The sequence below is a fragment of the Pseudorca crassidens genome, chromosome 13 (genome assembly GCF_039906515.1).
Source record: "Pseudorca crassidens isolate mPseCra1 chromosome 13, mPseCra1.hap1, whole genome shotgun sequence".
Lineage (NCBI taxonomy): Eukaryota > Metazoa > Chordata > Mammalia > Artiodactyla > Delphinidae > Pseudorca > Pseudorca crassidens.
In genome coordinates this window covers 47,757,881-47,783,396 of record NC_090308.1, presented here as the reverse complement: position 1 = coordinate 47,783,396, position 25,516 = coordinate 47,757,881, and the positions used below count along the sequence as shown (strand labels likewise).

Here is a 25,516-nt window from a genome sequence, read left to right as displayed (position 1 = left end):
TGGCGCAGTGGATAAGACTCCGCACTCCCAATGCAGGGGGCCCTCGTTCGATTGCTGGTCAGGGAACTAGATCCCACACACTCACTACAGCTAAGGAGCCCGCCTGCCACAGCTAAGACCTGGCACAACCAAATAAATAAATAAATATTTTTAAAAGACCCTACAAACAATAAATGCTGGAGAGGGTGTGGAGAAAAGGGAACTCTCCTACACTGTTGGTGGGGATATAAATTGGTAGCCACTATGGAGAACAGTATGGAGGTTCCTTAAAAAACTAAAAATAGAGTTACCATATGACCCAGCAATTTCACTCCTGGGCATATATTCAGAGAAAATCATAATTTGAGAAGATACATGTACCCCCAATGTTCACTGCAGCACTGTTTACCATAGCCAGGACATGGAAACAACCTAAATGTCCATCAACAGAGGAATGGATAAAGAAGATGTGGTACATATATACAGTAGAATATTAGTCATAAAAAAGAACAACATAATGCCATTTGCAGCAACATGGATGGACCTAGAGATTGTCATACTGAGTGAAGTAAGTCAGACACAGAAAGATAAATATCATATGATATTGCTTATATGTGGAATCTTAAAAAAAAAAAAAGGGTACAAATGAACTTATTTACAAAGCAGAAGTAGAGTCACAGATGTGGAAAACAAACTTATGGTTACCAGGGGATAAGAGGGGAAGGGATAAATTGGAAGATTGAGATTGACATACACACACTACTATATATAAAATAGATAACTGATAAGAACCTGCTGTATAGGACAGTGAACTCTACTCAGTACTCTCTGTAATGGCCTATATGGGAAAAGAATATTAGAAAAAAAGAGTGGATATATGTATATGTATATGTATAACTGATTCATTTTGCAGTACACCTGAAACTAACACAACATTGTAAACCAACTATACTCCAATAAAAGTTTTTTAAAAAATGAATTTCTTGAATTTCCTGGTGGTCTAATGGTTAGGACTACCTGCTTCCACTGCAGGGGGCATGGGTTCAGTCCCTGGTTCGGGAAGTTAAGATCCCGCATGCAGTGCAGTGCAGCCAAAAATTAAAAAAAAAAAAAAAAGAGTCTCGCTTAATCTTCACAAGAATTAATTTCTTCTTGAATTTGCTCAGAAGATAGACCTAACCTCATCTGTTCCTAATTTTTATTGTAACATAAGATGTTGGGGAGGGGCTTCCCTGGTGGCGCAGTGGTTGAGAATCTGCCTGCCAATGCAGGGGACACGGGTTCGAGCCCTGGTCTGGGAAGATCCCACATGTCGCGGAGCAACTAGGCCCGTGAGCCACAACTACTGAGCCTGCGCATCTGGAGCCTGTGACCTGCAACAAGAGAGGCTGCGACAGTGAAAGGCCCACACACCGCAATGAAGAGTAGCCCCCGCTTGCCGCAACTAGAGAAAGCCCTCGCACAGAAGCGAAGACCCAACACAGCCAAGAATAAATAAATAAATTTATTTTTTAAAAAAAATGATGTTGGGGGACTTCCCTGGCGGTCCAGTGGTTAAGACTCCCCACTTCCACTGCAGGGGCACGGGTTCCGTCACTGGTTGGGGAACTAAGATCCTGCATGCCACGTGGTGTGGCCAAAAATTAAAAAAAGAAAAAAAAGATGTTGGAACTTTAGCAGAGGCATTAAGGTACAAGAGTGTGAAATTTGGAAGTGGGGTATTTCATGTTCAAGAACCAGTTAGAGGCTCTAAAACACATAAGAAGGATACTTAAGGGTCATGGAAGAACATTTTGTGAGGATTCTTTTAAAAATTATGCTGTTGCTTCCCCCCACACACACACACCATGGGAGAACTGGGGGTACAGACTCACTTGATATCTAGTGAGAGGAGCTCTAGAGGGACCACTTAGAGATTTAAAGAATTCTCTTCAGTTAGGGGGTACAGAGGACTGAGGTCTGGATCCCCTGAGAAATCCGTCAAGGAGAGAACTGTAGCTGGCTGACTGCTCCCACAGCAAGAGGTAGGCTGTGTTGGAATTTGCCTACACTCCAGTGTTTGTCCAGGCAAAGGAAATATGAATACTTCCTGCAGAGCAGAGGCAGGCCTAGTGGAGGAGAGAGGCGGCCTGGAGCTGTTTTAATTCCTGCCCAAATAAACTGCCTAGAAGGGCAATGAGGCTCCAACAGTGAGTCTTTTAAGTGACAGCCAAAAAGCCAGGAGGAGAATGAACTATCCACTGAACTGTCCACGTCGGTAGAGCTATAGCCAGAAGAAACTCTGAGGTGAGACTCTGAAGAACCCACAGAAGTGCATCTGAGGAAAAGAGTCCACTTCAGACATCACCAGACAGGCCTTTTGGCAGGACCTCTTAAGTTGGAATCTCGTTGCCTTCCGTCTCCCAGCACTCCTCTCTCTCATATCCACTTTGGAGACAACAGCAGCTAGGGAAGGGGAGAAGGGTCATGGAAAAGACATAGCTGAGCTTACTCTTTTCCCAGCTGGGGGTGGGAAATGAGATTTGATTACCTAGTGAAGATTGGTTTGTAACCTAAAGTGACTGTAGGACTTTGTTACTTAGCACTGGCTAGAAGAAACGTGTGGGCCTGCTGAGTGGTCATCCAGTGCTGGGGGAACATTTTCTCCCTGCATACATTTTAAGAGGATAGCCGAGACAAAAATAAAGTTATATTTGATTATATCCTGCAGTTAGTGCATGTTCAGTGGACATAAAAATTCTGTAAAAATTTTCACGTTTGGCATTGCAGTAGTCCGAAATCTATGGTAATGCATTAAGCCTTGTTTTTATTCTTGAAAAGTGCCTTGACTTATGTGAGCATTACATGCAGTGCTGCTGTATGTTCTTAGATTTCTTTTTTTTTGGCCGGACCACACGGAATGCGGGATCGTAGTTTCCTGGGATCGAACCCGTGCCCCCTGCAGTGGAAATGCGGTGTCCTCCTAACCACTGGACCTCCAGGGAATTCCGCTCTTGGATTTCTTAAAGTGGGCTCCAATTTAGTGTTGGTGTTTCACTTAATTGTAAAAGCACCTTTATCCAAAAATAAAGGTTAGGATGCTATTCTTCTAGTCTGCCTAGGTTGTTTCATAAACAGGATAGATGACTAAACTTTTTTTGAATAAGATTAAATTATTATAAATCAGTTACATTTTTATATAACATAGACTAAAAAATTTGCACTTCTCCTTGAGCAAGCCCATACTAAACAGCTCTGCACATCTGGGGTTGAGGTTGTGCTAGTTCATCTGGCCAATCGCCTCTCTGCTGTCCACTTCTGAATTCCCCCACCAGCACCTAAGCCAAGACTGCATTGTTTGTACAGTCTCTTCATTGTGTGTGTGTGTGTGTGTGTGTGTGTGTGTGTTTATTGAAGTGTAGTTGATTTACAGTGTTGTACCAATCTCTGCTGTACAGCAAAGTGACTCAGTTATACACATATAGACTTTCTTTTTTTATATATTCTTTTCCATTATGGTTTATCACAGGATATTGAATATAGTTCCCTGTGCTATACATTAGGACCTTGTTGTTTATCCATTCTAAATGTGGTAGTTTGCGTCTACCAACCCCAAACTCCCAGTCAATCCCTCTCCATCTTCCCTCCTCCTTGGCAACCACAAGTCTGTTTTCTATGTCTATGAGTCTGTTTCTGTTTTGTAGATAGGTTCATTTGTGCCATATTTTAGATTCCACATATAACTGATATCATATGGTATTTGTCTTTCTCTTTCTGACTTCACTTAGTATGATAATCTCTATTTGCATCCCATTGTGTTTTGTTTTAAGATCATAGTCTCCTTTCTGGTAAGGGAAGAAAGAAAAGAGAATTATGGCTGATTAAAATATACATAATTAAAAAAATAATTTAAAAGGTAAGAAGGCAAAGAATTAAATGAAATTGTTAGTCTGGTGAAGATCCATTTGGACCACATTATTAAGAAATGGGCATTAGCACAGGATCTGGACTTAATTCCTTTGCTGAGGAAATAGAGTAATATACTAGTAGACTGTCAGAGCTGGATGGAGCATTGGAGATCATCTGTTTCATTTTATAAGACAATTTGTTGTTGTTAAAACTCTGAATTATTAATTGTTCCTGTGCTAGATGCAGAGGTTTAGATACATTTTCTCTAATCCTTAATAATTCTGGAAAAGGCTGTGTTCAATTCCCTTTCCAGATGAGAAAACAGACTCAGAGGAAGTGACCTGCTGAAGGATATATTGTAGTTACAGAGATGGGGGATTTGGACCCAGGTCTGTTTGTTTTATAGCTCATGTTCACTTAGGCCCCACTAGTTTATATACTTTTTAAGAATTTACAGACTTGATATCCTATAAGATCACTCATTTCTTGGGCACAAATTTATGATCATTTGTACTCAGTATGTTTCTCTTTTTGGCTTTCCTTTTGTTTTGGTCTTTACAGATCAGAACAGGAAATTATGACCTGATTCTTAAATCTTTTCTATTGTGAAAGATAGCATACTTTCAGAAAAGAAGATAAAATGTATGTATGGTTTTATAAGTAAAGTGAATACACAGTAACTGTTACCCAGGTCAACAAACAGCCTACCTGTGTACTACTTTATTCCTTTAACAAAAGCACAAAGCCCAGACTCTAGGCAAATGTTCAGTTCTTATCTACTGGGTCCAGATGGTTATAATTCCTTTTTCTCCCCTGAGTTTCACCACTGTATTGAGTTTGGTGGTCATCACTTCTTTGCAGTTTGATCACCTAGGCATGTGTTCCTAAACGTATCTCAATTTTTTGAAATAAATTTCTTTCCATAGATTAGAAGTTGCTTAAAATTAACCATAGATACCAAGATAGAGATTAATAGTGATTAGGTCACAGGAGAATGTTTGATTTATTTAAGAATACAAACTTTTTAAGAGTTCCATTAAACACAAATAATTGCTTTGCTAATTATAATTAGTATTGGTCAGTCCTTTCATCTGTGATTCAGATTTGTTGCTTATTCCAACTTCCCCCCATTCATCAATCTGGGTAATACCTTTTCTGCATTAATACTGTTCTGAATATGTATTATATCTTATTAGGTAAGGACAAATAGAATTTACCATGTCATAATGTCCCTTTGTTTCCTCTTTTACAGCATGGGTAAGTTCTCTCTCCATGGGGATGATTTTCTTCTGCTGCCCAATTGTCAGCGTCTTCACAGACGTGTTTGGTTGCCGGAGAACAGCTGTCGTGGGTGCTGCGGTTGGATTTGTTGGACTCGTATCAAGTTCTTTTGTAAGGTAAGGACTTAGCTTCTTCATGTCACTTTTCAAAAACTGTTAGCTACCTTAAAGATTTCCTTTTAGAAACTTTGCTGTTTACAAGGAAAAATCCTCCTTTTCAGTACTTAAACTAAGCAGCGTCACTTAACGCATTGTTGTCTACAGCAGCAAATCAGAGCTTGTGAATTTGAATGCTTCTGCTTGCAGTGCCTCAGAGTTAGATGTCAGTCAGGATACATATGTTCTCTGGAGCCGAGAAAAAATGTTTCTCCTTTTGTTTTTTCCATTCACAGAAGAATCTTAACTCATAACAGTAAGTTGTCTAAAACAATGGGCTTAGTTTATGGTCAGCTCAGTCTGAGCCCCAAAGGGTACGAGAAGTGGTATTTTGAAGTGGTTGTTCATAGGCTTGATATGAAATATTTTTATTAATGAAATCCAGACTTTGCTATTTATTTCAACCCAGGTAGAGAATTCCTGCCTGCATTCTTTATTTTATTTTATTTATTTATTTTTAAAACTTTATTTTTTTTATACAGCAGGTTCTTATTAGTTATCCATTTCATACTTATTAGTGTATACATGTCAATCCCAATCTCCCAATTCATCACACTACCACCCTGCCCCCTGCCACTCTCCCCTCTGGTGTCCATACGTTTGGTCTCTACATCTGCGTCTCTGCCCTGCACACCGGTTGATCTGTACCATTTTTCTGGGTTCCACATATATGCGTTAATATACGATATTTGTTTTTCTCTTTCTCACTTAACTTCACTCTGTATGACAGTCTCTAGATCCATCCACGTCTCTACAAATGACCCAATTTCGTTCCTTTTTATGGTTGAGTAATATTCCATTGTATAAATGTACCACATCTTCTTTATCCATTCGTCTGTCGATGGGCATTTAGGTTGCTTCCATGACCTGGCTGTTGTAAATAGTGCTGCAGTGAACATTGAGGTGCATGTGTCTTTTTGAATTATGGTTTTCTCTGGGTATATGCCCAGTAGTGGGATTGCTGGGTCATATGGTAATTCTATTTTTAGTTTTTTAAGGAACCTCCATACTGTTCTCCATAGTGGCTGTATCAATTTACATTCCCACCAACAGTGCAAGAGGGTTCCCTTTTCTCCACACCCTCTCCAGCATTTGTTGTTTGTAGATTTTCTGATGATGCCCATTCTAACTGGTGTGAGGTGATACCTCATTGTGGTTTTGATTTGCATTTCTCTAATAATTAGTGATGTTGAGTAGCTTTTCATGTGCTTCTTGGCCATCTGTATGTCTTCTTTGGAGAAATGTCTGTTTAGGTCTTCTGCCCATTTTTGGATTGGGTTGTTTGTTTCTTAAATATTGAGCTGCATGAGTTGTTTATATATTTTAGAGATTTATATATTTATAAATCTTTTTAGAGATTAATCCCTTGTCCGTTGATTCATTTGCAAATATTTTCTCTCATTCTGAGGGTTGTCTTTTTGTCTTGTTTGTAGTTTCCTTTGCCTTGCAAAAGCTTTTAAGTTTCATTAGGTCCCATTTGTTTATTTTTGTTTTTATTTCCATTACTCTAGGAGGTAGATCAAAAAAGATCTTGCTGTGATTTATGTCAAAGAGTGTTCTTCCTGTGTTTTCCTCTAAGAGTTTTATGTGTCTGATCTTACATTTAGGTCTTTAATCGTTTTGACTTTATTTTTGTGTATGGTGTCAGGGAGTGTTCTAATTTCATTCTTTTACATATAGTTGTCCAGTTTTCCCAGCACCACTTATTGAAGAAGCTGTCTTTTCTCCATTGTATATCTGTGCCTCCTTTGTCATAGATTAGTTGACCAAAGGTGCGTGGGTTTATCTCTGGGCTTTCTATCCTGTTCCATTGGTCTATAGTTCTGTTTTTGTGCCAGTACCATATTGTCTTGATTACTGTAGCTTTGTAGTATAGTCTGAAGTCAGGGAGTCTGATTCCTCCAGCTCCATTTTTTTCCCTCAGGCTGCTTTGGCTATTCGGGGTCTTTTGTGTCTCCATACAAATTTTAAGATTTTTTATTCTAGTTCTGTAAAAAAAAAAAAAAGCCATTGGTAATTTGATAGGGATTGCACTGAATCTGTAGATTGCTTTGGGTAGTATAGTCATTTTCACAATATTGATTCCTCCAATCTAAGAACATGGTATATCTCTCCATCTGTTTGTATCATCTTTAATTTCTTTCATCAGTGTCTTACAGTTTTCTGAGTACAGGTCTTTTACCTCCTTAGGTAGGTTTATTCCTAGGTATTTTATTCTTTTTGTTGCAGTGGTAAATGGGAGTGTTTCCTTAATTTCTCTTTCAGATTTTTCATCATTAGTGTATAGGAATGCAAGAGATTTCTATGCATTAATTTTGTATCCCGCTATTCTACCAGATTCATTGATTAGCTCTAGTCGTTTTCTGGTGGCATATTTAGGATTCTCTACGTATAGTATCATGTCATCTGTAAACAGTGACTGTTTTACTTCTTCTTTTCCAGTTTGTATTCCTTTTATTTCTTTTTCTTCTCTGATTGCCATGGCTAGGACTTCCAAAACTATGTTGAATAATAGGGGCGAGACTGGACATCCTTGTCTTGTTCCTGATCTTAGAGAAAATGCTTTCAGTTTTTCACCATTGAGAATGATGTTTGCTATGGGTTTATCATATATGGCCTTTATTATGTTGAGGTAGTTTCCCTGTGTGCCCACTTTCTGGAGAGTTTTTATCACAAATGGCTGTTGAATTTTGTAAAAAGCTTTTTCTGCATCTATTGAGATGATCATGTGGTTTTTATTCTTCAGTTTGGTAATACGGTGTATCACATTGATTTGCGTATATTGCAGAATCCTTGTATCCCTGGGATAAATCCCACTTGATCAAGGTGTATGATCCTTTTAATGTGTTGTTGGATTCTGTTTGCTACGATTTTGTTGAGGATTGTTGCGTCTGTATTCACTAGTGATATTAGTCTGTAATTTTCTTTTTCTGTAGTATCTTTGTCTGGTTTTGGTATCAGGGTGATGGTGGCCTCATAGAATGAGTTTGGGAGTGTTCCTTCCTCTGCAATATTTTGGAAGAGTTTGAGAAGGATAGGTGTTAGCTCGTCTCTAAATGTTTGATAGAATTCACCTGTGAAGCCATCTGGTCCTGCACTTTTGTTTGTTGGAAGATTTTTTTTTTTTCTTTTGCGGTATGCGGGCCTCTCACTGTTGTGGCCTCTCGTGTTGCGGAGCACAGGCTCTGGATGTGCAGACTCAGCGGCCATGGCTCACGGGCCCAGCCGCTCCGTGGGATGTGGGATCTTCCTGGACCGGGGCACGAACCCGTGTCCCCTGCATCTGCAGGTGGACTGTCAACCACTGTGCCACCAGGGAAGCCCTGTTGGAAGATTTTAAATCACAGTTTCAATTTCATTACTTGTGAGTGGTCTGTTCATATCTTCTGTTTCTTCCTGGTTCAGTCTTGGAAGTTTTAACCTTTCTAAGAATTTGTCCATTTCTTCCAGGTTGTCCATTTTATTGGCATAGAGTTGCTTGTAGCAGTCTCTTAGGATGCTTTGTATTTCTGCAGTGTCTGTTGTAACTTCTATTTCATTTCTAATTTTATTGATTTGAGTCCTCTCGCTCTTTTTCTTGATGAGTCTGGCTAAAGGTTCATCAGTTTTGTTTATCTTCTCAGAGAACCGGCTTTTGTTTTATTGATCTTTGCTGTTGTTTTCTTTGTTTCTATTTCATTTATTTCTGCTCTGATCTTTATGATTTCTTTCCTTCTACTAACTTTGGGTTTGTTTGCTCTTTCTCTAGTTCTTTTACGTATAACGTTAGATTGTTTATTTGAGGTTTTTCTTGTTTCTTGAGTTAGGCTTGTATTGCTATAAACTTCCCTCTTAGAACTGCTTTTGCTGCATCCCATAGGTTTTGGATCATCGTGTTTTCATTGTCATTTGTCTCTAGGTATTTTTTGATTTCCTCTTTGATTTCTTCTGTGATCTCTTGGTTATTTAGTAACGTATTGTTTAGCCTCCATGTGTTTGTGTTTTTTACATTTTTTTCCCTGTAATTTATTTCTAATCTCATAGTGTTGTGGTCAGAAAAGATGCTTGATATGATTTCAGTTTTCTTAAATTTACTGAGGCTTGATTTGTGACCCAAGATGTGATCTAGCCTGGAGAATGTTCTGTGCACACTTGAGAAGAAAGTGTAATCTGCTGTTTTTGGATGGAATGTCCTATAAATATCAGTGAAATCTATCTGGTCTATTGTGTCATTTAAAGCTTTTGTTTCCTTATTTATTTTCATTTTGGATGATCTGTCCATTGGTGTAAGTGAGGTGTTAAAGTCCCCAACTATTTTGTGTTACTTTCGATTTCCTCTTTTACATCTGTAGCAGTTGCCTTATGTATTGAGGTGCTCCTACGTTGGGTGCATAAATATTTACAACTGTTATATCTTCTTCTTGGATAGATCCCTTGATCATTATTTAGTGTCCTTCCTTGTCTCTTGTAACATTCTTTATTTTAAAGTCTGTTTTGTCTGATATGAGTATTGCTACTGCAGCTTTCTTTTGATTTCCGTTTGCACTGAATATCTTTTTCTATCCCCTCACTTTCAGTCTGAATATGTCCCTAGGTCTGAAGTGGGTCTCTTGTAGACAGCATATATATGGGTCTTGTTTTTGTATCCATTCAGTGAGCTTGTGTCGTTTGGTTGGAGCATTTAATCCATTCACATTTAAGGTAATTATTGATATATATGTTCCTATTACCATTTTCTTTTGTTTGTTTTTGTTTTTTTGCGGTACGCGGGCCTCTCACTGCTGTGGCCTCTCCCGTTGCGGAGCACAGGCTCCGGACACACAGGCTCCGGACGTGCAGGCTCCGGATACGCAGGCTCAGCTGCCATGGCTTACGGGCCTAGCTGCTCCGCGGCATGTGGGATCCTCCCAGACCAGGGCACGAACCCGTGTCCCCTGCATCGGCAGGCGGACTCTCAACCATTGTGCCACCAGGGAAGCCCATATTACCATTTTCTTAATTGTTATGGGTTTGTTTTTGTAGGTCCTTTTCTTCTCTTGTGTTTCCCACTTAGAGAAGTTCCTTTAGCATTTGTTGTAGAGCTGGTTTGGTGGTGCTGAATTTTCTTAGCTTTTGCTTGTCTGTAAAGCTTTTGATTTCTCCATCGAATCTGAATGACATCCTTTCTGGGTAGAGTAATCTTGGTAGTAGGTTCTTCCCTTTCATCATCACTTTAAATATATCATGCCACTACCTTCTGGCTTGTAGAGTTTCTGCTGAGAAATCAGCTGTTCACCTTCTGGGAGTTCCCTTGTATGTTATTTGTCATTTTTCCCTTGTTGCTTTCAATAATTTTTCTTTGTCTTTATTTTTTGTCAGCTTGATTACTATGTGTCTTGGCGTGTTTCTCCTTGGGTTTATCCTGCCTGGGACTCTTTTTAAAAAAAGAACAATGCTGAAATTTAAAAAGATCATGACAAAATGAAGTGGTCAAATGCAGCTTAAAATAAAACACTCTTTTCCCTGTGTCTGTTAAAAGCTGTTGTGCACTGCAGAGGAACTAACTGCAAAGAGCTGGTGGGCATATTACCATAGAAGCACCTCTCCCTCCAGCTCCAGTTCTACCTGTAAATACCCTTTCATTGTCAGAATAATCCCCAGTTAGTGAAACACTGGTTTAATAGGTAGGTCTGGCTAACAGGAGGTGATTAACAAGAAAAACCTTAAGATGATTTTCATCCTGTCTCTACTTTAGTAGTTAATTTTCATCCTGTGCCTTTCTCTTCCCTAGCTATCTTCGTGCTCTAGTTGAAAAGCATTATTGTGGTCATTAGAAAAAAAAATCAAACTTATGTTGCTTGCCATCTTTATTTTTTTTTAATTTATTTTATTTTTGGCTGCTTGGGTTTTCTTTGTTGCTTGTGGGCTTTCTCTAGTTTTGGCGAGTGGGGGCTACTCCTCGTTGCGGTGCGTGGGCTTCTCATTGCAGTGGCTTCTCTTGTCGCGGAGCATGGGTTCTAGGCATGTGGGCTTCAATAGTTGTGACACACGGGCTCAGTAGTTATGGCTCACTGGCTCTAGAGCGCAGGCTCAGTAGTTGTGGCACGTGGGCTTAGTTGCTCCGCGGCATGTGGGATCTTCCTGGACCAGGGCTTGAACCTGTGTCTGCTGCATTGGCAGGTGGATTCTTTTTTTTTTTTTTTTTTTTTTGCGGTACACGGGCCTCTCACTGCTGTGGTGGCCTCTCCCGTTGCGGAGCACAGGCTCCGGACGCGCAGGCTCAGCGGCCATGGCTCACGAGCCCAGCCGCTCCGTGGCATGTGGGATCCTCCCAGACCGGGGCACGAACCTGTGTCCCCTGCATCGGCAGGCGGACTCTCAACCACTGCGCCACCAGGGAAGCCCGGCAGGTGGATTCTTAACCACTGTGCCAACAGGGAAGCCCCTACCCTGTTTTTTTTTTTTTGCAGTACACGGGCCTCTCACTGTTGAGGCCTCTCCCACTGCGGAGCACAGGCTCCGGACGCGCAGGCTCAGCGGCCATGGCTCCCGGGCCCAGCCGCTCCGCGGAATGTGGGATCTTCCCGGACTGGGGCACGAACCCATGTCCCCTGCATTGGCAGGCGGACTCTCAACCACTGCGCCACCAGGGAAGCCCTATTTTTATTTTATTTTTTTGTTCCTGTAATCTTTATTTATTTGTTTATTTATTTTGGTTGCACCACGCAACATATAGGATCTTGGTTCCCCAACCATAGATCAAACCCAGGCCCACTACAGTGGAAGCATGGCATCCTAACCACTGGACCGCCAGGGAATTCCCGCCATGTTTATTTTTAAATATTTAAGATTTAATCAACAGAATCCTTGGTTTGCTAATTTTACCCCCATTCTCCCCATATATACCCCTTTCTGAACTCTAGAGTGAGCCTCTTTCTTTCACTTAACTTAGACATTTTATTTGGCTTCTAAACAATTATTTATTTATTTATTTTTGGCTGCGTTGGGTCTTCGTTTCTGTGCGCGGGGTGTCTCTAGTTGTGGCGAGCGGGGGCTACTCTGTTGCGGTGCGTGGGCTTCTCATTGCTGTGGCTTCTCTTGTTGTGGAGCATGGGCTCTAGAGCGCAGGCTTCAGTACTTGTGGCACGCAGGCTCAGTAGTTGTGGCGCACAGGCTTAGTTGCTCCACAGCATGTGGGATCTTCCTGGACCAGGGCATGAACCTGTGTCCCCTGCATTGGCAGGCGGAGTCTCAACCACCGTGCCGCCAGGGAAGTCCCTAAACAATTATTTTAATTTTTTGTTAGAAAATAAATATTCTACCTTTAAAGTGCCTTTGTGTTTTGTTTTTTTTTTCTTCTTCTAAAGTTTTTTTTTAAAGAAACAAAACCCAGTTTTGTTTGGAATAAGATTCTGCTTAGGTAGCTCTGTGAGATCATTTACTTTTAGTTCTTCTTTATCAGTAATACAGCATGGCGTGATAACCACCTTGTCAGACACCCACTTGGTCTGGAAGCTTCCAGGTACCCATTGTCAGTATTCTTAGCGCTTGCTGAAGTGTTAACACTCAGGCTTTGGTGGAGAGAGAAACTAAGAGATAGAAAATCCATGTAACTTATTACCTAATTTGGTAGACAAAACACATATACACAAACCTGCTTACAGCAAGCAGTGTTTCTCAAATAGTTTTGACCGCTGAGAAATAAAAATTATGAAATGTATTTTACATTGTGACCTAGTTCTTCCTTTCTCTTTCCCTCCCCCATCCCCACCCCTAACTAAAACAAAATGTCTTGAAGCCATCTTTACCTTACTGTATGTAATGTTGTCATGTTTTCTATTCAGTTTCATTATTTAACCCCCCACCGATCAAAAGCTGCCAGACTTTCAGAACAATACACAGGCGCAAGGGGGAGATGTAGTGTAAATTCCAAGTGTCAAACAGTGGACCAACCCTCTTTTCCTCTAGTTCAAGTTCTGCCTTTTTAGGAAAGCCTTCTCTAGCACCCCCAGGTTGCATCAGTGTCTCTTCTTGGAATCCTTTTTCCACACATATTTGATATCTTACTGATTTACACTGTACTTATTCAGTTGTCATACTTAAACAGTTTGAACCACCTGTTACTAAGGTGAAAATTTAGAAGTAAAAAAGGTTCCAGCAGCAGTGAAAATGCCATCACAAAGCTTATGTACTTTACTCTGTGGGAGAGATACAAAGTTAATCTTACCCAGCACTCTCTGTTTAAATGTTGTGCAAAAGAATGTCTGTGATTTATGTCAGTGGCTCTCTGGTTTTCCAACTGACAGCTTTATAATAATGTGGTATAATTGTGTAGATACTGGTGTTCATGATGATACTTTGCTGTCAATACTATTTTTAACATACACTTTGAAGAAGGCAGAGAAATGTATTTAGATTTAGATTCTTCCTTTAAAATTGTTAAATAAAAATAAATTAGCACCTTAAGAAGTAAGTTGTAGTTACCTGGAAAACTACTTATGTGCAGAAACTGATGCAGAATGAGTGAAGTATTATTTATATTTTGTTCTGTATTCTTATTATCTGGTGTAGATGTCTTGTTTCACTAAGCAGACTAGAAGTAGGGCATAACCACATTTTAAATATTCTTTTCACCAAGTATCTGGAGCATAGTAGCTGTTAAATATATGTTTATTGAATAAAGAGTGGAGTTTCAGTAAAGAGTGATCAGAGTGAGATAGGGTTAATCTGGGAGAGTCTGGGAGTGGCTCTTGAGCCTGATTTGAAGATGGTTCTAACTGTGGATTAATAGAGGGGGAAAGGGCATCTCAGGGAGAGAGAATTGACAACCTGCCTTAATTTTATCAGATTCTAGAATTCCTTGTGATTACCTCAGCATATTGCTAGGCTAGAATTATTGTCCAAAATTTAATTATTAACCAACTTTATCTATCTTAGTTTCTAATAAATAGCTTGCCTTTACTACTGATAAACAGCCTTTTGAATTGAACTTTTCAAAAGAAAAAAAACTTTAGTTTTCTTTCACTCCTTACCTTAAATGTTTCAAAGAATGTGATGCTGTATGTTCCTTTACTGTTTTGTTTTTTTACTTTCTTCCATCTGCAGCCTCCTCTTGCTTCAGCCCTCTCTTTTTATTTTTCTTTTTTTTTTTTGCCCCACCGTGAGGCTTGTGGGATCTTAGCTCCCTGACCAGAGATCGAACTCAGGCCCTCTCGGCAGTGAGAATGAGGGGTCGTAACCACTGGGCCGCCAGGGAATTCCCTGTGTTCATTTACTTTCATAAGAAGTGTATAATTAAGTTATTTGGTTAAAATAAAGAATTCTTAATCCTTTATTATTTTTTTGAGACATACACGGCCCTAAAGCTTACAAACTGGGATCACTAGTGAACACACTTCATTTAGTATTCCTGCAATCAGAATATGATTTCTCCTTATCTTGCACAATACCAAGAACAGTGCAGTACAGGGCGAAGGTTGGTCTGCAGCCCTTAGGCCAGCAAAATGCAACAGAACTGCTCCCCTGTGCAAACGTTTGTGACATAACCTTGTGGAGAAAATATCAGATGCAGCCTTTTCTTTGAGTAGATTGCTTAGTAAGTGCCTGGGAAAACTCCATTAAAAAAGTGAGCTTTCATAGTTAAATTATACTTTTTAAAAACTTTTATCACGACTAGTTTTTTTTTTAATTTTTAATTTTAATCATTGTCAGTTTTACTGAGGCCCTTCCTGGCACTGTCCTTTATTTCTGAGTTGCGGAGAACACAACAGTTTTTACCCAGTGCTGCATGGTTTGCCTGAAATCCATAGAAAGAGAAGGAGGAATCAAATCACTGATGACCTTAACGGTCATTTTTTCACATACTCAAGGCATTTTTTATTATCCGTTCACATTAAATTAAAATATTTCAGCATTGTATTCTTGACTTATTAAGTTTTTCACCTCTGTTTTTGGTTGATTTTTATTTGTAGAAAATACTTTGATTAACCGAAACCCAGTTTTAAAATAAGGTTTTATTCTACCAAGCACATGATAAAAATAATGAAAGCTGCTCTCCATCTTTTTCGTCTTTACACAGCTCCATCGAGCCTCTGTACCTGACCTATGGAATCATATTTGCCTGTGGCTGCTCCTTTGCCTACCAGCCTTCATTGGTCATTTTGGGACACTATTTCAAGAAGCGCCTTGGACTGGTGAATGGCATTGTCACCGCCGGCAGCAGTATCTTCACAATTTTGCTGCCTTTCCTTTTAAGGGTACTTACTGAGAGCGTGGGCCTCTTTTATACCCTGAGGGTCCTCTGCATCTTCATGTTTGTTCTCTTTCTGGCTGGCTTTACTTACCGACCTCTTGCTTCCAGTGCCAAAGATAAAGACAGTGGAACCAAAGGAGGCAACAGATTCTCCCTCTTTTCCAGGAGAAAGTTCAGTCCTCCAAAAAAAATTTTCAATTTTGCCATCTTCAAGGTGACAGCATATGCAGTGTGGGCAGTTGGAATACCACTTGCACTTTTTGGATACTTTGTGCCTTATGTTCACTTGGTAAGTATGCTTCTCTGGCGTTGCTGGTAATGGATATTATTATTTCATACACAAAAACTTCTTAGAAGAGCAATAGAGATCAGGTTGAAGTTGGCCTTAAATAATTATCTTGTTTGTAATTCAGGGACTCTTGAAATTCAAGGTCTGCTAAGATGAGGTCATCACATCATCAGATCATTAAACAGATAATATGTTTCATGGTGTGTTTTGGTATTTTTAGAAATCGCCAAACCTACACAAACAAAAACAAGTTCTTTAAAAAAAAAAAGACTAAAATGTTGGAACAAATGTCATCAGTACAAAAAATTTGATAGGTCACTTTTCCTTCAAGTGGCTTACAAATCATAATCAGGGACAAAGATGGTGCAATGATTTTGTCAACATCAATAAATTATTCTTCAACAGAAGGGTACAAAAATTAAGTAAATAGTAAAAGCCAACGGCCTTGACACAAAGAAACATTTTGTCTACTTGTGCGACACTTCTGAGAAAATGGAAATTCTACTCAGAGGATTATTTGAGAAATGTTAGCAAGTTCCAAATGATGGGAGAGAGCAAGGGTTTCACAGGAAATTAGGATTTCAAGTGCTCAAGCACTTTATTATCATCATTATTATTATTTTTGTTTGATAGGTACGAAATGGATTTATTTAGAGAGAAACACATTCCACAGAGTGTGGGCCACCTCAGAAGGCAAGTGCGGCCTCAAGCACTTTATATTGTTTGTTTATATTGCGAAGGCAAATTTTGGCCTCTTTATAATGAAATAAGAGTAAGCAGTGTCTAAAGTATTTGCCCCTGGCAGAATTTCCTCAGAAGTGCTTATTATTGGGCTTCCCTGGTGGCACAGTGGTTGAGAGTCTGCCTGCTGATGCAGGGGACATGGGTTTGTGACCCGGTCCGGGAAGATCCCACTTGCCGCGGAGCGGCTGGGCCTGTGAGCCATGGCCACTGAGCCTGCGCGTCCGGAGCCTGTGCTCTGCAATGGGAGAGGCCACAACAGTGAGAGGCCCGCGTACCGTAAAAAAAAAAAAAAAAAAAAAAGGTGCTTATTATTATGTTTCTTCCTTTTTTCTTACTGTTATGACTGAAAATGTATATACAGTTCAACATAGTTGATAAATGATCAACAAAAATGGTAGTGGGATAAGTTTTTCTTTTGTGTGTATACTGTGTGTGTGACTTGAAGCCTTTCTAGCTTTCAGTCTACTTTTGGACATCTGTGCAATTTTTCTTTAGTTAAAGTTCTGGTGCAAGTTGGCAGTACAGTTCAGAGAATTACTGGGGTCAGGGGGTCAGCCAGTACACTACATCATCAGTCTTTTGTGGGTTCCTGTGCTTAGTTCAGAAAGGAATTAGGTCAAGGAAACCCAAAGAGGGGTGGTAGGCATGTCCTGTATCTAAGATAATTTTGAATTCTCAATTCTCCTTATTTTCTTTTTGCCAGAGGTATTGAGGAAGCAGCTGGGATGACCAGTGGGGAGAGAAGGAGAGGACTAGTTTTTAGTACTCTGAGCCACATGGCATTTTGCAGAGACTGAGGTACTAGGTAAAATGACCTAGTATGTGATGCTTGTCACATATGAAGTCTCTGACTACATCTTGATCTGATAATCCATTTTCACACTTTTAGGAAGGCATAGCTGAACCATTTGAAGATATTTTTTTAAAAAATATATAGATCCATTGTGGAAAGATCAGCTTTACCAGTTACCTCTTCCATAGCTCTGTAGATAAGAAAGTGTTTGTTGTGTCCATCTCAGAGACGAGTAGATTATTTATTTATTTATTTATTTAAATGCCTGCTGTGTTTTTTTTTTTTTGGCCACGCCCTGAGGCTTGCGGGATCTTAGCTCCCCAACCAGGGATTGAACGCAGGCCCCTGGCAGTGAGAGCCTGGAGTCCTAACCACTGGACCCCCAGGGAATTCCCAAGTAGATTTTTATTTTCTTATTTTATAGTTCTTTTCATTTTTTTAATTTAATTTTTTGGCTGCACTGCACAGCATATGGGATCTTAGTTCCCAGACCAGGGATCGAATCTGCGCCCCCTGTAGTGGAAGTGCGGAGTCTTTAACAACTGGGACCACCAAGGAAGTCCCCCGAGTAGATTTTTAAAAAATTCTCTTTGTTGCTATAAGGTGAACACACTCAGAGAAATCTGTACGTCAGCTTTGCTAGTATGTGACATTTACTAAAAGACAAGTGGTAGGTGATTATCTAGCTATTTCTGGTAATATAATTTGTAAATTAATTTCACATATATTATTATTTCATTTGACCTTCACAGTAAACTTGTGAGGTAGGCAAAATAATATTAGCTCATGTTTTACAGAGTGGAAAACAGATCCATCATTAACAGAGATGTTAAGTGGCTTCCCAAGAATCACATATCAGCAGAGCAGGGGCTGGTTCCCTTCCGCTGTGCTTACTTGGTAGCAAATCTAGCACAGTCTTAGCCTGGGGCATATTGGCTCCCGTCCCTGGATATGCTGCTAGATATGTCCATCTTACTGAGGGGGATGTGAGTATGCGTAAGGAAATTTAATAAATATGTTATTGGTCTTTTTCTTAAAGTAAATGAAATTTCACAGTGAGTAACGAGTTAGACCGTGTTATAGTTACTACTGTCGTCAGGAGGCTGTAATTCAGATAGTACACAAAACAATGGGTCTCTGTTAACTCGGATAACAAATCAGGCCTTATTCTGCTCTCCCTCCTTCCGGGCACGTTTTCTTACAAAATGTGTTGATATTTTCATTTGGGATTTTCCCCCTTTTGAACTGTTATGGCACTAAAGCCACGTTGGAAAGGAAACACCAGACAGTTAAATGTCATGGAGGCTGTTTAAATCTCATGTTTGATGGGTACACTGAGTTTGTCACTGTGTTGTAATTTAAGATTTGGATTACGGATACTTAATCCCAGGCTTCATGCAATGGGACACCACTTACTTTCCTCCTTAGAGGGGGAAAAGGTGTCTCAAATTTTTCCAAAGACTAGTAGATGTTCAATTCATGTTAAACCCTTTACTGGGTGTTGAAGGGAATATGCATGTAAGGCATAAGATCCTGTTCTGAAGGAGCATAAAATCTAGTACATGTAATAATATAAACAATTATAGTTTATAAAGGACTTTTACATACATTATCTTATATAATCTTCACCACAATGCAGTACCTATAATGTATTGTCCTCATTTCATGGATGAGAAGAATGAGGCACTGAGAAGTTTAGAAACTTGCCCAGGGTCACAAGACACAGCAGCTGGTAATTATTAGTGTTATACTTTCATGCAAGAGGTAGTACTGCATACTGGGTAAAAGTAAAGGCTCTGAAGTAAAAGAGATCTGGGTTTAAAAGCTGGTTTTGTCCCCTACTAGTTGTGTAACCTTGGGTAACACACTCTTAAGCATCAGTTTCTACATCTATAAAATAGGGATAGACCCAATTTTGCAGAGTTGTTGTAGGATGAGAGAAAATGTCTATAAAGCATCTATTCAGTTCTGGTATAAAAATAAGAGTTATTTAAATTTCAGACAACGTGATTGTGAATTGCTGGTTTTAGTGGGGCTGTGGAAGAGTCAAAGGAGAAAGTGTCCCTTTGGAAAAGTGGTTAGTACAAGTTTCATAGGATTGGAGTTGGTCCTTAAGCCTGAGACTTGAAACTGGATCCTTAATTAGCTAGGGAACTAATTTATCTATCTAGGCCTCCTTTGAAGATTCTGAAATACAGTGAAGCGCTCTCATGGTTATGTTAAAGATCCTAAGATCTTTACTTATTTATTACATTATACATGATGATTTGAGAGAAAATATGTATGCTTTGTGGCATTCTTTTTCTCCGAGCAAGGTTGGAAATTTTCTTTTAGTAGTTAACTTTTAAACATGAAGAATCGTATTGCTTCATGGAAGGGGTCAGTGATCTCTTTTAGGCCTACCCACTTGTAATCTCTACTGTAAGGGTATGGATCTTTTTTTTCTTCTACTGTTATTGAGATACAGTTGACATACAGCACTGTATAAGTTTAAGGTGTATAGCATAATGACTTGACTTATGTACATCATGAAATGATTATCACAGCAAGTTTAGTAAACATCCATCATCTCATAGATACAAAATTAAAGAAATAGAGTAAGTGTACAAATCTTATACATCAATTTAGGTGAGACATAACTTTCTAAATAGCCATTCCCAGTAACAGCTGCTTTAGTTGTTGTGAATTGCCCATTTTGCTTGAGAATTGTTTTGTTTTGGTTTTCTGGATTAAGTTTTCTTTTTTTAATTGGAGTATAGCTGATTTACAATGTTGTGTTAGTTTCTGCTATACAGCAAAGTGAATCAGTTATACATTATAATACATATATCTACTCTTTTGTTTTTAATCTACTCTTTTTCAGATTCTTTTCCCATATAGGTCATTACAGAGTATTGAGTAGAGTTCCCTGTGCTATACAGTAGGTTCTCATTACTTATCTATTTTATATATAGTGGTGTATATATGTCAATCCCAATCTCTCAGTTTATCCCTCCACCCTTCCCTTTGGTAACCATAAGTTTGTTTTCTACATCTGTGACTCTATTTCTGTTTTGTAAATAGGTTCATTTGTACCATTTAAAAAAATTCCGCATATAAGCAATATCTCATGATATTTGTCTTTCTGTGTCTGACTTAACTTCACTCAGTATGATAATCTCTAGGTCCATCCATGTTGCCGCAAATGGCATTATTTCATTCTTTTTTATGGCTGAGTGATATTCCATTATATATATGTACCATGTCTTCTTTATCCATTCCTCTGTTGATGGACATTTAGGTTGCGTCCATGTCCTGGCTATTGTAAATAGTGCTGCAGTGAACATTGAGGGTACATGTATCTTTTCAATTATGATTTTCTCTAGATATATGCACAGGAGTGGGATTGCTGGATCATATGGTAGCTCTGTTTTCAGTTTTTTAAGGAACCTGCATACTGTTCTCTGTAGTGGCTGTACCAGTTACAGTCCCACCAATGGTGTAGGAGGGTTCCCTTTTCTCCACACCCGCTCCAGCGTTTATTGTGATGCTGGCCATAATGGTGATGGCCATTCTGACTGGTGTGGGGTGATACCTCATTGTAGTTTTGATTTGCATTTCTCTAGTAATTAATGATGTTGAGCAGCTTTTCATATGCCTCTTGGCCATCTGTACGTCTTCTTTGGAGAAATGACTATTTAGATCTGCTCATTTTTTGATTGGGTTGTTTGTTCTTTTGATATTGAGCTGCATGAGCTGTTTATATATTTTGGAGATAATCCCTTGTTGGTTGCTTGGATTGAAGTTTTTTTTTTAAATAAATTTATTCATTCGTTTATTTTATTTTTGGCTGCATTGGGTCTTCATTGCTGTGCACGGGCTTTCTCTAGTTGCAGCTAGCGGGGGCTACTCTTCGTTGCGGTGCGCGGGCTTCTCACTGCGGTGGCTTCTCTTATTGCGGAGCACGAGCTCTAGGCGTGTAGGCTTTCAGTAGTGGCGGCTTACGGGCTCTAGAGCACAGGCTCAGTAGTTACGGCGTGGGGCTTTTTTGCTCTGCGGCACGTGGGATCTTCCTGGACCAGGGCTCGAACCCGTGTCTCCTGCATTGGCAGGCGGATTCTTAACCACTGCGCCACCAGGGAAACCCAGGATTGAAGTTTTTTTTTTTTTTTTGCTGTACGTGGGCCTCTCACTGTTGTGGCCTCTCCCGTTGCGGAGCACAGGCTCTGGACGCGCAGGCTCAGCGGCTATGGCTCACGGGCCCAGCCGCTCCGTGGCATGTGGGATCTTCCCGGACCGGGGCACAAACCCGTGTCCCCTGCACAGGCAGGTGGACTCTCAACCACTGCGCCACCAGGGAAGCCCAGGATTGAAGTTTTTATGGCTCCTCGTTATCCAGTTTTTCTTCATTAGCTTCCAGAAACATAACGTGCTCTTTTCCTCCTACCTCTCTATCACTCCTTCTTAGTTTCTTTTCTGGTTCCTTATTTTTCACCCTGACCCTGAATAGCAGTCCTAGGCCTTACACCTTGATCTTTTTCTCTACTCATTCCAAATGATGGTTTCATCTAATTTCCTGTGTTCAGACATCATATATATGCCAGTGGCTCAAAATTTATATTTAGCTCAGGCCTCTTTTGAATTCTTCACCGGACTTTTATAGCCATCTGCTTACTTAATATCTGCACTGGGATGATTGTTAGATGTTTCAGATTTAATATGTCCAGCCCTAAAATCCTGATTTTACCCCCATCCCCAAAACCTGCTCTGCCCTCAGCCATCCTTATCTCAGGAGGCGGCAGTTCCATCAGTCCCCAAACCTCCTGTTTCTTTCATACCACACTCCTGATCCAGGCCAGAAATCCTGGCGGTTCTCCTTTCAAAATGTATCCTTCCCTGCCCCCTGTAGTCTGTTCTCTACACAGAAGCCACAGGTGTTCTTTCAACACACAAGTCACTCTGCTCAAAATCTTTGGGTGGCTCCCCATTGCTCTGAGAGTAAAGACTAATGTCCTTATAGTGGCCTACAAGGTCCTCCGTGGTCTGTCCCCTCCTATCTCTTATCTCATCAGGCCTGGTCCCCGTCATTCACTCTGCTCTCGCCACTCTGCTCTCTTTGCTATTCAGCTTTTAGTGAGGCTCACCCTGACCACCTGGTTAAAACCCCCTTCTTCCCTCTGCCCTCCACATACTCCCAAACCCCCTCACACTGCTATTTCTTTTTCTATAGCGCTTCATACCTTCTTTTTTTTCTTCTTTTGAATATATTTATTTATTTATTTGGCTGCGTTGGGTCTTAGTTGTGGCATGTGGGATCTTCGTTGTGGCATGTGGGATCTTTCTTTGCGGTTAGTGGGCTCTTTGTTGCACCTTGAGGGCTTCTCTCTAGTTGTGGTGGGTGGGCTCCAGAGCACATGCGCTCAATAGTTGCAGCACATGGACTTAGTTGCCCCGAAGCATGTGGGATCTTAGTTCCCCGACCAGGGATCGAACCCACGTCCCCTGCATTGGAAGGCGGATTCTTAACCACTGGACCACCAGGGAAGTCCCCATACCTTCTAACATGTTACATAATTTACTTGTGATGATTACTGTTTGCTCTCTGTGTGTATACCTCTGCTAGAATGTAAACTTCAGGAGGCTGAGGGTCCTCCTCTGTCTTGTTCAGTGAATGAACCCAAGCATCTACCATGGTGCCTAATGTACAGTGAGTGCTCAAGTATTTGTCGAATGACTATCTTATGGATAAGTCTAAAGTGACACCATATAAGCAGTATTCATTTTCTCTCCATTTTGATCTTTAAAATTCTCTACTTTGATACCAGAATGATGTTTCACATGTTATACCTATAGGACATGATGGTATTCATATCCATTCAACACTTAATCAAGAAGCTCAAATTCAGCAAACCTAAGACTAAGGAGCACTAATGCCATCTGTTGATGGGGAAAAGAGTTGATGTGTTTTGCTTTTGACCCATAGCTTTATCTGCATGTTGAAATTGAAACTTTATAAATGGAAGAAATTTCTGTGTCTCTGTCACTATTGTGTAAGTGTATGGAAGGGTGAATGGCTATCCCCATTAACAAGGAAATCTAGACAACTGGTGTCTTCTCTACGGTGTAGCAGCTGAAAATCTCGCAGAGCCTTGGGTGGTGTGTGTGAGAACAGGATGAGGATGCAGGACCAGAGCCTGACCACAAGTCTGCATTGCTTTGGTAGAGCACTGACCACAGGCCACGTCAGCCGGATGACTGATAAATGCCTACAAAATGACAACGATGATGCAACTCTTCTCAGGGGCAGTGTTCCATCCTCAGTACGAGAATGATGACTTAGTTTTTATTGCTTTCACATCTGTCCACCACTACTCGCCTTGAAAAGCTGCACCTGTGTTCTTTGACTCCAGAACATATGGCAGTCAAGTTTTGGTTTTTAAGCTCTGATCCACATAGTTCTCTATCGGAGAAAAGACGACTGACTCATGCGTTGAAATCTGCAACATATATGTTTATTAGCCCATTTTGAAAAAACTCCGTAAGTTATAAGTGTGTCATTTTTGTGGCAGATAGTAGTTGTTCTCAAAAGAAACTCTGATCTGGTAGGGAAGATCCCACTTTTCTGAGACTATGATTGAAGGCACCATCATTTGCCTGCTGACAGGGCACTTAAGTGGACACCAAGTCCAGCTGTAATTGGGAACAAACAAGTTGTGTTTTTATTTTTTAATTTTTAAAAATATTTATTAATTTGGTTGCATTGGGTTTTAGTTGCAGCACGTAGACTCCTTAGTTGCGGCTTGCCGGCCTCAACTATTTGTGGCATGTGGGCTCTTAGTTGTGGCCTGCGTATGGGATCTAGTTCCCAGATGAGGGATCGAACCTGGGCCCCCTGCATTGGGAGCACAGAGTCTTAACCATTGTGCCACCAGGCAAGTCCCAACAAGTTGTGTTTTATTTTATTTTTTAATTTTTTTAAAATTTATTTATCTTATTTATTTTTGGCTGCACTGGGTCTTTGTTGCTGTGCATGGGCTTTCTTTAGTTGCAGTGAGCGGGGGCTACTCCTCGTTGCGGTGTGCGGCCTTCTCATTGCAGTGGCTTCTCTCATCGTGGAGCACAGTCTCTAGACACGTGGGCTTCAGTAGTTGTGGCACACAGGCTCAGTAGTTGAGGCTCGTGGGCTCCAGAGCGCAGGATCAGTAGTTGTGGCGCATGGGTTTAGTTGCTCCACGGCATGTGGGATCCTCCCAGACCAGGGCTGAAACCCGTGTCCCCTGCATTGGCAGACAGATTCTTAACCACTGCGCCACCAGGGAAGTCCCCACAAGTTGTGTTTTAAAGCTAGAAATGAAAATTTGAGGCAAATAAGCCGATAAATGGGACACGTAGTACCTTGGGAGATATTTTATGGCTTTGGTTAATGCCAAATGCTCTGTGGCTCAGTACTGGAATGTAGCTGTTAGACCTCACTGGCCAGGTCACCTCTGGCCATGTTGTGGTGACAGCAGGAATATTATCCCAAGCCAGAGCTCAGGGCGCTGAGCCATGCAAATAGGAACAGCAGACATGCTTTCATCTCTTTTGTGGCTTCCTCAGAGGGGGATTCAGGTAACGTTTGTCAAGAATCTGTCATGTGTCAAGCATCTCCACAAAATCTCAGGTAACCATCATAAGGATGAGTGTAATAAGTGTAATAAATAACTATATACTTGGAGCTAAGGAAACAACTCTGCTAAGTTAAGCTGTGCTTAGTCGAGGTCACTCACTGAGTTTGCTCAGAGCTGGGATTTGAACATAGATCTCGGACTCTAAGTCTCATGTTCTTTTCGTAAAATAGTCTGCTGTTCCTTCATCGGATCACCTCAGAGGTGGAGTGCTGCCTACTGTCAGCCACACTGGGCCTGGACCAGAGTTTTCTTTGCCTTGCAAGTTTCCCTCTGTTCTCTCAGAACGAAGCACAGAGGCAGGATTGGACCATCCTGGCACTCAGAGGATGCTGCGCAGCCACGGAGAGGACTCCTGAGGAAACAGGCTAATGGGGATGATGGGATACCACCTAACCTTTCTTCCAGACCCCACATCTCCTCTTTTGGTCTTTAGTACGTTGTGAATATGAGAAAACTGAATTGCTTTTCACAGCCTGTGACAAGCAGAACATGGAATATACATAGTTTTATGTTCAGTTTTGTTTCCTA

At 40.5% G+C, this 25,516-nt stretch overlaps 1 protein-coding gene across 1 annotated transcript in view; it reads left to right on the top strand.

The window, feature by feature from the left end:
• The window catches only part of SLC16A10 (solute carrier family 16 member 10), a 142,253-nt gene that overhangs the window by 81,315 nt on the left and 35,422 nt on the right, over positions 1-25,516 (top strand). Inside the window, exons 2-3 of the mRNA XM_067702339.1 lie at positions 5,120-5,264; positions 15,340-15,802. Coding sequence (XP_067558440.1) covers positions 5,120-5,264; positions 15,340-15,802 — 608 coding nt within the window. The remainder of the gene's footprint in view (positions 1-5,119; positions 5,265-15,339; positions 15,803-25,516) is intronic.